Source organism: Scophthalmus maximus, chromosome 12 (assembly GCF_022379125.1).
Source record: "Scophthalmus maximus strain ysfricsl-2021 chromosome 12, ASM2237912v1, whole genome shotgun sequence".
NCBI lineage: Eukaryota > Metazoa > Chordata > Actinopteri > Pleuronectiformes > Scophthalmidae > Scophthalmus > Scophthalmus maximus.
In genome coordinates this window covers 1,528,005-1,541,539 of record NC_061526.1, presented here as the reverse complement: position 1 = coordinate 1,541,539, position 13,535 = coordinate 1,528,005, and the positions used below count along the sequence as shown (strand labels likewise).

Sequence of the window (13,535 nt, the reverse complement as noted above, 5' to 3'; positions counted from 1 at the left end):
TAGCCTATGTCTACGAATCATGCACTTTAATTTACGGAGCGCATTTTAGAATTTTCTTATTAACTATAAACATGGGAGCGGATTCAATGAGCTAAAATATAGTTTAAACACACTAACGAGCCAGAATGCTTCAAATGTTGCGGCCGCATCTTTTACAGAATGAGCTAATCAGCATGTATTTGGCCTTACTTGTGTATGTTTTGAGAATTTAAGACATTCAAAACCTTGTGGGTGCAGTTGGGAAAAACATCTTATTCATTATTAAATAACAGAAATACCAACATGAGCGCCACCTATTATGAAAAGCAACCGTTGAAATGCCGAGCCACCAGCCACACTTGATATCCACACCCTTACTGCTGGATTGCAAATACATGTATATCCTGCATTGTAGATATAAAGAAACTACAAAAGCAAGGTTGCAATGTGACAAACATTTCAGGGAGTATCCTTTTTGTACTGTGACTCACATGGCAGGAGGTACATTTTCCATTAAAAAGGGAACAGACCAAACACAAAGGTCAAGTGTCACTGGAAATGAGCTGCGGTGAGGGATGAGTTATCTGACCTGTAAAGCCTCCTGAATGTTTCCATTGTAGTCGATGATTTCCGTGGCCCCTTGGTCTCCTTTCTGCCCAGGGGGGCCCTGGTTAAAGTCAAGAAACACATTTGAAACACTTTGCATGTCGTTCCATGCTGCACACTTTATACATTACATCAGAGATACAGTATGAGACCCAGATCAGGGATGGACCGCTCCCCCTTTGTGGTTATAATGGGGCTACTTGCACAACCATTTCCGGGGTCTACTTGGTACTGCTCAACTGTTTCCGGTCCTTTCGGCTCTATAAGTTGATCGGTAACCAAGTGTATGCTGCAGACCTTCGTGTGAGAGGTGACGGAGAAATGATCCCGGCGTATGTTTACCAGCCGGCGTCTTCTCAGGTCTGGATGGGTCGAAAACCCACGAAAACTTAGAATGCCATTAAATGTCTATGACGCTGCACAAAGTGGGACACAGCAGTGCTCCGAGTACTACTTCATCTGTTTTTGTCAGCGTCCCGTTATGGACATTTTCCTGCGTAACACTCGTGACAAAACTCTGAGTGAAGTGTAGTGAGTGAACAGTAACTTTAAACGGACCAGAAACTGACGAGCAGCAATATTTTTGAAACGGAATTACGTTACGGAGCCTAGTTCATGTAGCCCATGGCAATAACTGACAGCAGGCGCACGGGAGATACAAGTTTTGAATGTTGAATATCAATCAGAATGCATCATCATAAAAAAAACGTTAAAGAAAGAGGAGAAGAGAGAAGTCTATATTATTTAATATAATATTTAATATGGATTCTCACCCTCGGGCCGCCAGATCCCAGGTCTCCTTTATCGCCAGTCTCCCCCTAATATAAGAGGACACATTTTAAAAGAATCGCCATCATTACTTTGGCTACATTCTACTGCCTGGTGAATCAAAGTGACCTTGAATAAGTGAGTGGTGATGTAAAATCTAAAATAGAATACCTTAATATCAGCAACAATAAGTATTATTCTATTGAAAACAGCTTTGCACGGGATGTCAGAAAATGATTTATTAATTTATAGGGGCTGTAGGTTGTTGATGTTAGACATTTCAGCAAGTGAATAAATTCAAGACCAAAAAAGCATAACAAAAGTGTGAATGTGGATCACCGAAAGAAAAATCCAATTAGCTGGATGACTTATAATAGATGCTCCATGCACCATATTTAAAGAAAACACATCTGCCGCGCTCACCTTCGACCCTTTCGGACCAGGTGTTCCCGCCTCTCCTTCTGACCCCTGCCATGAGTAGGGAAAAGTAATTAAACAAAGAGTCATGGTTTAAACAGCATGATAAAAAAAAGAAAAGCCAAGTACTTAAACAGATATAAACAGAAAACAGAAAATGTAAAACAAACCCCCTGCATGAATGGTTCAATTCCAATTTATGATGACAAAGTAATCTACATTCATTCACAAAGGAAAATATCATCGGCCTCTCTCGCTCTTCCTGCGAGAGCAACTCCCTCAGCTTCACTTTAAAAAAAGGAGAAGCTTTTAAGATGTCATTACTGGCAAGCAATGGAGAAAGCGTTTATTTGAACTCTGGAATTGATAAAAGTAAGTGGTTGGACTTTGGGGGTTTCTAGTCGGATGTGAGACAGATCTCTGAGTTGAAGCTACCTACTGGGCCAGTGCCAGACATAAACAATGGTAAACTCATTTATATTTGGTTTACTTTTCACAGACCCCAGGGAACGCCTTGACCCCATCACAGGCCGCGATTGTTTAGTCAGCTCTCTCTGTTGGCGTAACTTGAATTGAACGAAACCTCTGCTACGAGAATGCATCTTATTTTGCTGTTTTCCTAAAGCCCTGACAAAAACTTTCTTTTGTGCGCTTACACCCGGAAGACTCTAGATGGCGGCAAAAATCAATTACCCACATGGGGGAAAGGTGAGAATGCATGCACATGGGCACAGGAATCACTGACCTTTGGTCCAACAGGTCCGGTTTCTCCCTGCTCGCCCTTTCCTTGTGGCCCGAGCTCGCCTCTCTCACCCTACACGGAAAAAAGAACGAACCGCTTAACAACTCAAGTGTGTCGCCGTCGTTCTCCCGCAACCGGTGTTTCCTAAGAGTTACAGAGAACTGCTGATGTGTGCATGTTCTGGATGTCAGACACGATTTTGATTCCTTAATGTTATGCTGCACGGACATGAGCCAAAGACTCTACAATGAGAGCGTCCTGCCCTTCTTTGGGACTTTGCTTACTCGACAGATTTACATTGTGATTCGTAGATATTTATGCTGAATCTACTTGCAGGTAGACTGTGATGTTTGACAAGGGGAAGTGTGCTTTTATCTTTTAAAGAAAACTCCGGACAAACATCTGCATCAAACATTCTGTGTTGAATCTTTTACTGGGAAAAGAAACATTTGGTTGTGTAGTGGTATTCCTTCTTTTCTTCTTCATGTGAAGTGACTGAGGAGAGCCAATAGATGGGGATGTGGTATAACTCAATATGCTCCACGACTTATTGCCGATGCTCAAAACCAAGTGGGACACAATCATTAACATCAACGGTCAATAAACCTTTGTCTTTTTTCTCTTCTGAATTTAACCTGTTAAGTAATGATAAGAGCACTGAAAACAACCCCCTACACACTGATAGTCTGAGGGATGTGACCTGAGCAAAAGGAACAAGGAACCATCACATCAACTATTTGCAGCAGTGATTTTGTCATTTTAGCTTCACCCTGACGTTCTGATGGAGCAGCATCTTGATTATCAGTGCACAACAAACAACCAGATGCAAACAGTAATTCCTGTGTGTCAGGATGGTCACAGCTGGCTCCACAGTGTGATAATGTCACAACTCAAAAGGGGAGAGGCAAAGGATTATCTCATATCAACACACCCTGTTACAGTGGTAATAACGGATCATGAAGACCACTGAGGCCATATTGGTGACTTCAGTGACGATCGCACTGACGGGATTTGATAAAAATCCGTCAAAGCTGTCGTACCTGCAATGTATTGTGTCACATGGAGGATAAAAACACATCTTATACTGTGAAAAATAGGATTAGAGTTGTTACTGTGGAAAGCCACCTTAGTTCCCGGGAGTCCAGGAAGTCCAGGCTCTCCCTGGGGTCCGAGAAATCCAGGTTCCCCCTGAGGAAAAAGAAAAAAACAATCAGCAATTATTTCCACAAGCTGTTTCGTGTGGAGCAGCACCTCCAGCCATTGTTACTGAATGCTTAACGCGTACATGAGATGCAGGGGCGTACAACGGGGCATGCACACTCAGGGACACATGCATAAATCACAGAAATGGACACAAATCATCAGGGGCTCGCTAATGGTTTCACTACATTAATGACTCCTCCTTATGAGCCTTAATGGATGTAAAGACCAAACTTGTTAGGAAACCATCGGGGCACAGAGAAGTGTGCAGGGCGCACAGAAGTGTTGCGCTCAAGTGTGTGCAAAAACCAGGTGCTCTGCCACTGCTGTGGAAGCTTCATCATTTTCACATTTGCACTTTCACTTATGAGGAGTGAGCTGCCAGTATGAGGTGTGATGCTCGATTAAATGTGACTTACATTTCGTTTGATTGTGAAATAACCCTAATTGGAACATATTACAAAACCATCTGCAACCAGAGGGTCCCCCTACGGTGAAGGAACTCTGGAAGCCCTTGGGTGGGCAATTAACTTTGGCTGCTCGAACTTCGAAAAACTTTGATTGGCTGAGCAGCGAAGAATGTGCAGCGGAACAAAAGGCAAGCGGCGCTCAGAACCTGTGAGTGCTACGTTAGCAAAAAATATTGTTAGACTCCATCAAGCATTCAGGCCTCTTAAGTAAAAGCAGGAGAATATAAAATATAAAATGAAAGGGTTTTTTACAAGGCCAGCAAATTACAAGCATACGAAGAAAAAAAGAAGAAAATCAAAAACAGCAACAAGCATCATCTCATCACGGTTGTTTGAGCATTCCTTGCATTCACCTGTCATACTTCAAGCTAATGATCCTAAAGTGCATTGAAGCGATTATTATCCTTTAAAACATGGCAGTGAATGATCGTGTGTCATTTGTGCGTTTAGTTTCACCGTGTGCTGTTGTTTGTTTATGATGTATTAATAAAAATGAAAGCAAGCTCCTCAGCTTCAACCATCACCAATAGAAAAAACCTAGTTTGAAAAAAGAAAATCGAAATAATCAAATAAAAAATTAAACTTCCTCTCCTTAATAAGCAGTATTTTTGGACACATTTCGCAGCAAGCGTCGTGATGCCACTACCAGGAAGTAGTCCGAAGTGTTTGCCAGGGATGCAGTGGTCTGATCATTAATTCATAGACCTCTATGCGATTCACAAACCTTAATGAGTCAGTTTTTTTTGTGCTGACTTTGGGGCATGCTCAGATCAAAAAGCGTTGACTGTTTGGCCTTGTCAGTTTGCCTAAGCTCCTTACTCTTCGCTGCACTGAACGCACAGGTATAACCGGGCCTCTGCTCCTGCAGCAGCTGTAACCTTGCCGTGTCGGTGCAAATCCCACACATCAGGAGTAGCACGATCACGAGTCCCTGGGCGTGTCATGCATAACGCATGACAAAGGGGTCAGCAGAGGTTGGCGATGGACGCAAATACAGACGGGCTGAAGCGGATGGACGGGGACAACACTGGGGAATGACTGAGGGTAAAAACAGCGAAGCATTTACCTTTATCCCTGGGAGTCCAGGCAGCCCTGGAAGTCCTGGCTCTCCCTACACAGGAAGAGTGTGACATGTTACAGCCAAGCCAAGCTAAGCTGAGTCAACCCTCATCTGTAGGCTCTTTTGGGGCGCTATAAGCTGTACATCTAATTTCCAAAGTGTTCTCCATCTGCTACTGTGATGCTGAGAAGTGGCCTGCCGTCCACGAGTGTACGTTGACTGTCATTTGGTTGCGGGGAAGCACTAGCAGAAGGTACTGGCCATGCACTTTCATACCAACTCATGCAGCAACGGCTTGACAGTGGGATTAGTGCTTGTTAGCGCTCCACAAAATGCAATGGGAGTTTTATTTTTTTTTTATGATTTTATTGGGTCGGGCAGGTGTGAAAAGTGCTGGTTTCTGTTAGGAAAAAACTGTCAGATACCGGATTAGAGCTGCAAAAGCTGATTGAGAGAGCTGGCGTGGCTTCGAGGTCGTTAGGGTTTGGCAGAGAGAGGTTGAGAGTCGGCCTATTTCTCTGTTACCAAGGTCGCATCATTGTCAAGTTAAGGGCTCCAGACTCCCAATCTCGACAAGTTATAGCAACGCACAGGCATTTAATCCAACTACGGAACAACCAGAGGTCGAGTCCCTTGTGAGGCCTCTGCGACACCTTCAAAGCAAAATTTCTGACTGAATAATTTAACGCTCTATTGAGACCATTGTGTTTATGGCATATAAAAAGAACTGATTAGCGCCGCACAAGGGTGATCAACTGTAACGGCACTCTGGGGATCAGAGACAGGGCTGTGAATTTCCATTGTGGTTAATGAAAGCATTGTAAAACTATTATTTCTTGTGGACTACAACTTCAACGACACTTACCGAATGCCGTCCAAATGGTTATACTTAATAGGAACATCAACTCAATCCTAATGATGGGCCGTTATGATGGGAAATATCATTTGTAAGTGTGTCAGCATAAGCATTATGTCTGTAAGACCAGATAAGATAAAGCAGTTAAAAAAATTGTTGGGCCATAAGTGTTTTATTTGCAACACGGCAACATTGGCTAAAAACCCTTCTGTCTGTCTTGAACCAGTTTGTCCGAACAGAGAAAAGAGAGGGGAAATTAATGGGGTGCAGCACTTGGGTTTAAAAAGTGTAATTAAATGGGCACTGTCGCAATCTTGGCAGCCGACTAATCGAGGGACAAGTAGTGTACTTTATTTTGCAGGGAAATGGCTCCTCCTCTGCTGCATGCTTGCTTTATTAGTATCTCATCAGCAGCTGAAAGGGACAAACAAATCTGTGTGGTCGCAATAATGCAAAGCAGCATCCTGGGTTGACCTGCATAGACCTGAAGTACGGGCCACAATATAATAGAACAAAAACATTCAATATACAGTATCCAGAAGTGTTGGTTAAATACCTGGGACCTTTCACAGGCTCAGAGCAAGAATCAAGCCAAAGTAAATGTGAAATGAGTCGGAGCGCTGTGCTCAGTGAGGCCCCTCCCCCATGTACAACCATCCTTATAACATTTTAAACAGTGAGGTTCAACTGAGTTTGGAATGCTCTCGTCAAAACTGGAGCTTTTTTACTTTTTCTTGCACTAAAATACTTGAGCTTGACCTTTTGCATCGGGACGTTTATTTGTGTGTATTCACAGCGACGAAAACTAAACTATGAACGTGTTCAGAGAGATATACTGCACAAAGAGCATTTTCCGTTACCGTTTTGTCAAATATTTTATTCATATAGTCTACACATCAATATAGAAACCGTAATTAACTAGCAAATATTCAAGGGATTATAACTGTAGTTTGTCTTTATGATTAAAACTGTACCATCATCACTGATAATTTAAAGTAATCATCACGCTCCTACCATCTATCTGCTGTGTATCAAGAGCAACGTGAGCAAAGTGCAGTTATTACCTTATGTCCACTTCGTCCAGGCTCTCCAGGTTCACCCTGTAAAACATGCAAAGAGTTGTCTTTTTCAACTGCTTCATCTCTGGATTGGGTTGCATCAGTTGTTTGTTCCAAGTACTTTCTAGTCTCCTAACCCCTCTTAGGACTACTAGCTACATTATGTCAATGACTCTAGCTTGAACTGACCGTCGGCTAGGTTAATCTACCATTAGCTGACGGCCAGTTCAGGTTTTTTTTTTTTTTTGAGTGAAACATATTGACAAATTGTTATGTACAAAAAATTTCATTTTCACATTTGTAAATAAATAAGTGGAATCAGATGTTCACCACAACAATACTTTGTGTCAACTCCAAATGCGTCATCTCTATGAAATAACTAGTCAGTTTGTGTAGCTCAAACCTTTTTTAATTATGTGAATGTGTAAAAAATACATATATATATATATATCTCCTGAGTTAGTTTGATTTTACAACAGGAGCATATCTTTGTTCCCAAGGTCCTACCCAAACTCTAATAGCCTAGCCCAACAACCCCTAACCCCACTAACCATGTAAGGATGCATTAAGCTGATTCCATGACTCCAACCATTTGATAAATTACTTCAAGCCTTTTATATAGTAGTGCTGGGTAACGGAAAACACCTATGACGAGTTCCAACAACATCCCAGGTCATATAAAGCAAATACAGAGCTGTGGAACATCTTTTCCAGGTTCCTGACAATGACAATCAAGAAACATACATTGAAAAACCTTAAGCGAAGCTTAGCTCTCACCTTGATGCCGGCTGCAGAGGAGCCTGCATCTCCCTAAGGAAAAAGGCAAAAAGGCAATGAAATTAAAAAGCGACAGCATGGAAAACTTAAAAAAGTGACAACGGTTATTTAAGACCCAATGGGGCTTTCTCTTTAGTCACAACTGGAATGAATATCACTGTGCAATTATAGTTAAAAAAGATTTGAAAGAAACTTACTTTTACTGAACAATGGGAACATAATTTTGTAACTGCTGTATTTACTCACTTGCCAGGGTGAAAATTTGAATTTGAAAGGTTTTTCTGCTGTTTTAAATTCTGTTCGGATCAAATGTACCTCAAAGCAAATTTGTAACTTCGGTGCTGTGGCTTTGAGACTCTCAGAGTCTAAACACTATATAGGAGAAATCCCCAACAGTACATGAGGTAAGGGGCTTAAAAGTAGCCATTTAAGCACTTTTTTCATTACATCTCCTCAGGTAGGGTGTGGAACTAGAAGGCGACAGGGCTACTTAAATCACATTTTTCTAGAAAAGTCATCCAGACGCCCAGAACCAAGCCCTTTCTGATGCACTGCATCACTACTGCAGTGTTCAGTAAAAACAGACATAAAATAAGGGGCCAATAAGTGTAATTATGGGCGGTTGGTGGGAAAAGCGACTGTGGAGAGGGAGACGGGGTCTGTAGCTCTGGTGTGGACTGTGGTTTCACTGCACATACGCCTAACGCTCAGAAGTTGCTGAAGGAATGTCTCTCGCCCTCAGCTTTTTATGGGAGTCATTACGATGCATAGCACACAAGGCCTGTTTAATTGCAGCGTGGTGCCCCCCCCCCTTTTTTTAACACAGTAAACTATGTTACTGTTTTCAGCTGGGCTTTGTTGCACACTCTATCCCCATCTTCAAATGCATCATTCCAATTTTTCCAAATTTCTAAAATGGGCATTTTCACAAGTTATTTTTATTAAGGGTACAGCTGATCAGAGAGGATGACATTTTAGAGTTAGCTTTCACATTATTTCACATGAAGTTAAAATGTTTGGTCACATACATGAGAAAACGACATGGATGCCATGCTGTTGTTGACATAAAAATCATCGTCAAAGAGGAGACTTTATGCAGAGGCCCATTATTCTGACTTCATTGTTTTGTGTCCGGATTGAATAATTGTCTCCACAAACAAGCATCAAAGTAGAAACTTGTTTACACCTGCTTCTTTTTGGCAAGGATATGCGATAATGCCTCACATCTGTAAAGAAACTACAAAAAGGCCGCACCTTGTTAATCAACTTTTAAATTTCTCAAGCGTGAACGCATAGCCCCAAAAAACTTTACGGCGCAGTTTACACACTTTTAATCGAAAAAGTCACCACAAGCCATGTGAAAACAAGTATCAGAGAACGCAACACAAGCAACTAACACTTCACTCCCCTGCTGCCGGGGTTGATAAACACCAGTGACGTTTTCTGTAATGACAGACCTAACGCAAGTGACACCAAGTTTCAGAAGCAAGTGAGAGTTTTCACTAGTTTAGTCTCTTCCAAATGAAGTACTATGAGATGGAAAAAGTGGTGGATTTGGGAGGTGAGTTGAGGTGTGGCACCGAGTGCTGAAATGTCCCAGCTGGCCCGATTACCATGGTGAGGGTCCACAACTTGTGATTTAACCACAGAGCAGAACAAGATGGAGAGCTGTCACCGCAGCTCCATTTTTATTACAGGCACCCAAATCTGTCACCGCATATTGGCATTTAAAGATAATAGCATGAGGATCTTCTAATGTATGCTTGGTAAATCGGGCCTTTTTTCCAGCTGTTTGCCACGGTGGGAGAGCGAATGAGATGGAGAGAATTAATCAGTGAGCAAAGAGGCCGGGGCAGAGTTGTGTCACATTTAAATGCCGCCACCACCTTCAAAATGGTTAACTCTTACTTCACATAATGATCATTAGCGGCGATGACCGCATTCAGCGGCCCTCAGCTGAATATCAATCTCAGTCGCTGAATGCATGTGAGGCAACACAGACTTTGATTGGCTCCCGGGGCAGAGAGGCCCTGCCAATGGCTGAAACCTGGCCAGCTCACAAGAGCTTTGGACCGGATCTTGGGATTCAGAATTCATACCAATCACTGTGCCACATAGGCCGGAGCCAAGCGCTCACAGCCTGGAACTTCCAGAAAACTAATTCAAGAGTTGGGTTTATTATTCTTCTAAACCATTGAAAGAATTTTCCTATCTGTGAGGTTCGACTTTTGAATAAGAGGAGTCAGAGTTAATTTCACACCTAGTTAAACACTTAGGCAGAGTGCATCACAAGTAAATGGTTTAGAACTCAAGCTTTTAACTGGTGGTAATGATTTGTTTCAAAGGAGGCCAGAGATGGACATGCGCAGGCCGCTGGAAATGTTTCTCTTCACAGTTGACAATGGCGTATGAAAGCAACACAGCAGGTAGTGTGCTAGATAAATGTATACCACGTAGAGTGGTGGAAAAGAGCACATTTACTCATACACTGACATTAAGTAGAATTTTAAGATACTTTTCAGAAGACTTTTTCCTCATTCATGATCCAGAGCGAAACTGATTGGGAATAAAGGGAGAGGTTTTTTTTGCATGTCTACGATTTAACCTATGGGCCTACGAGTGTGTGTATCCCTCCTGTCATTTTGTCTCTTTCACACTCCCCCTCCGTTCAAACATTCTATCTTTGTATCATTCCAAGTCTGACTGATGCTTCGCCATTTCTCTCCCCCTCCTGCACTCCCCGAGGTCTCTCTGCTCAACATACTTGAGGCCTTTCGCGGCCTCACCTCTCACCCCGCGTGACCACATTTCCCCTGCAGTGCGTGCTGTGCATTGTTAACTTTGGCATCTTCAGCCCGGAGGACTGGAGATGCCCTCCTCTCTCCCCTCCCCTCCCATCCCAGCCACTGTCCCTCCACAGTCTCGAAATGTAAAAACAATTACATCAGGGAAGAGCAGTTGATCAGACACAAAAGTCTGTTGTCCACACGATGACAGGAGGCTCGGCTTGTGGAATGACACGCAGTTTTCTCCTCTAAGGGATCCCCGGCTGTACAGTATATGTCTATCAGCATGCGCTCTGCTCACTTGCTCACTTGAAAAATAAATCAGTCCATTGTGTGTGTGAGACATATGTTAAGCTGGATGTATGTCTCTATTGAAAAGCAATTATTCCTGCCATATGTTGTACACTAGGTAAAAAAAAAACAACTCACTTTACATCCTGACATTACAAATCTGAGAAGATTAGGTAATCTTATCTATATCTAATGGGGGAAAAATCTTTAGTATTTCCATCTCTTTACACAACTTTCTGTCTCTTTTTATAAAAAAATACATGGGTATTCACTTGAAGAATGAATGGCAGATGACTGGCTACAGAAGCCTTAATTCCCAAAGTACTCAATTGTTCTTTTTTCATTGCTGCACCCCAAAAAAATTCCATGTTTTTTCTTTCTCCTTTTACTGCACTAAGGTAGACCAGATCAAAGCTGTGCTCGAGCTGCAAACTTTTATCGCCCTCCACTCTCCTTTTTGTTCACCCATTTTCCGCAGATGATATCCTGCATCTGTTTCCCTCAAATGGTGTCTTTCTTGGCAGCCGCGCTCGGCACTCTTTTAAAAACCAGAGTACCCATAAAGTGAGAAGTTATCAAAGTTGTTCTCTGCTGAACAGCAATAAATTGACAGTGACATTTTGAGCACACTGCTTCTACTCTGCTGCTGGTCTATCTTTTATATTTTGTTTTTTCTAATCCAGCATTGCTAGTAAAAAAAAACAACACATCTCCGGTGTATAAAACATCACAGCACTCAGCTGTCTGTTCTCAGCGTCCGTGTTACCAACTGTACCATGTTTTTGGCAGCTTTAGTAACAACTATTTTCTCTTCCCAGAAGTGTGAGACGCTGAATCAACCTTTTACAGAGAATCATTTATTCCAATCTCTGAATGGCAAATAGGCCAACATTTTGCGATGAAATCACCCCATACAAATCAGACTGATTTGATTCCATAAATGCTGCTGTAACAAAATAATATCAAAGGCAATGTTTGCAAATTCTGGATGAGATGTATAATCTGCCTCTGGACATGATGTCAGTGAATTAACGCAAAACAAAACCCCCAAAAATTAAATCCCAGACAGTGAAATCTTTTTATGACAGAAATAGGAATCTATTGCTTGAGCTCTGAATAATCTGCCCAGCACACAAACTTCTCCCTGCCGTTTGTTGGAAATGGATCCCGACTTGACAAGCTGTCTTGATGATGAATGGTCCCAAATGAACGCTGGAGCCATCCAAGCATAAAAAGTAGAGTCAGCGTAGCACAGCAATTAAGTCCACATTAAGCACAAAGGACGCATCAAGAGCCAGGATGATTGCTGTTGTGCAGCCTTGACTACAACTGATGGCACGTGACCTCACCTACTGCTACTTCTGCGTCTCTGCACAGATCTCCTCTCAGATGGCTAGCATTAACCTTTTTAAAAAAAATGTTTTCCAGCCACTGCCAGGCTCTCTGCTGTTTCTCTGAGCCGGTTTCAAAGACATAAACAAAGAGAATGAAAGATAAAGTGGAATTTACATACCTTCTCCCCAATATCACCTTTCGGACCTTCTTCGCCCATATCACCCTATGACGAAATCACACAGAGGCAATCACACAACGTCTATAGATCACAGGCATGTGTCAGTGCTGAACAACTGAGATAGATGACAACCGAAAATGTAAAGGAAAAAACACAATTGCTTTAACGTGACTGCCCAACTGAACATGGGTATCATACACAGTAGGACTTTGACAAATCTCCTCGATCTGTGATTGTCTGCAGTATAAAACAGCCCTAACTGATGAAAAATCCAAGTGCACTGCAGGAGAAGATGAAGTGCCATTTTTTTACACTTTACATTCACTTTGGTCACAAACTGAGTCCTCACACATGGTTCAAATAGGACTGATTTCAGGTGATGTAATAGCCTCTGTGGGGCATAATGGAGGTCATAAACTCCTGGCAACAACTATGAAAAATAAAGCTTCTAAATTCACGTGTTTTCCATCTCAGCAGTACGAAACAGATTGAATGTCAAGCGCTGTACACGAGCGGTGTGGCTCTCTGTATAGCACGGCTGCTCAGTCTACTTTTGTACAGACTGAAATGTCTTGCCTTTAAATTCTGTGCATACACTCATGGTCCCGATTGATCCTGAATACTCTGGTGATCTACTGACTTTAATATGTATTTGATTGCCCTGACACACACTCATGTCCCTGACATGAGGAACAGATTATGAATTTATAATTTTTTGGTTCCTTTTATGACCAAATACCTGCAAAACTAATATTTGAATCAGCCTAGTCATGTATTTCTATTTGTCAGAGGTAAACATTGTTTTGAGCAGTTCATATTAACATATGCGGCTCCTCTTGAAATGAAAACTAACCCGAGGCACTTTGAGTTGAGTGCGTTTCAGTTCCGTCTTGATGATAGTGATGATAATTATTATAAAATCCACAATTTCACGTTGAATAAATGATAGCCTAACAGACTGCAAATCATATAACGAATAGTGATTCCAAATTTGAAATCAAAGGTTGTGTCC

At 42.0% G+C, this 13,535-nt stretch overlaps 1 protein-coding gene across 12 annotated transcripts in view; it reads right to left on the bottom strand.

Annotated features, from left to right (window-relative positions):
- Positions 1–13,535, bottom strand: part of LOC118289217 (collagen alpha-1(XXV) chain) — a 138,987-nt gene that overhangs the window by 13,872 nt on the left and 111,580 nt on the right. For 11 of the 12 annotated variants that reach the window (XM_035616044.2, XM_035616027.2, XM_035616057.2 and 8 more), the window contains 9 exons: positions 12,524–12,568; positions 7,934–7,966; positions 7,163–7,198; positions 5,249–5,293; positions 3,638–3,700; positions 2,516–2,584; positions 1,777–1,821; positions 1,359–1,403; positions 569–646 (listed from right to left, as the gene is read on the bottom strand). In XM_035616044.2, the coding sequence (XP_035471937.2) occupies positions 569–646; positions 1,359–1,403; positions 1,777–1,821; positions 2,516–2,584; positions 3,638–3,700; positions 5,249–5,293; positions 7,163–7,198; positions 7,934–7,966; positions 12,524–12,568 (459 nt within the window). The remainder of the gene's footprint in view (positions 1–568; positions 647–1,358; positions 1,404–1,776; positions 1,822–2,515; positions 2,585–3,637; positions 3,701–5,248; positions 5,294–7,162; positions 7,199–7,933; positions 7,967–12,523; positions 12,569–13,535) is intronic. The other variant, XM_035616093.2, reaches the window with a different exon arrangement.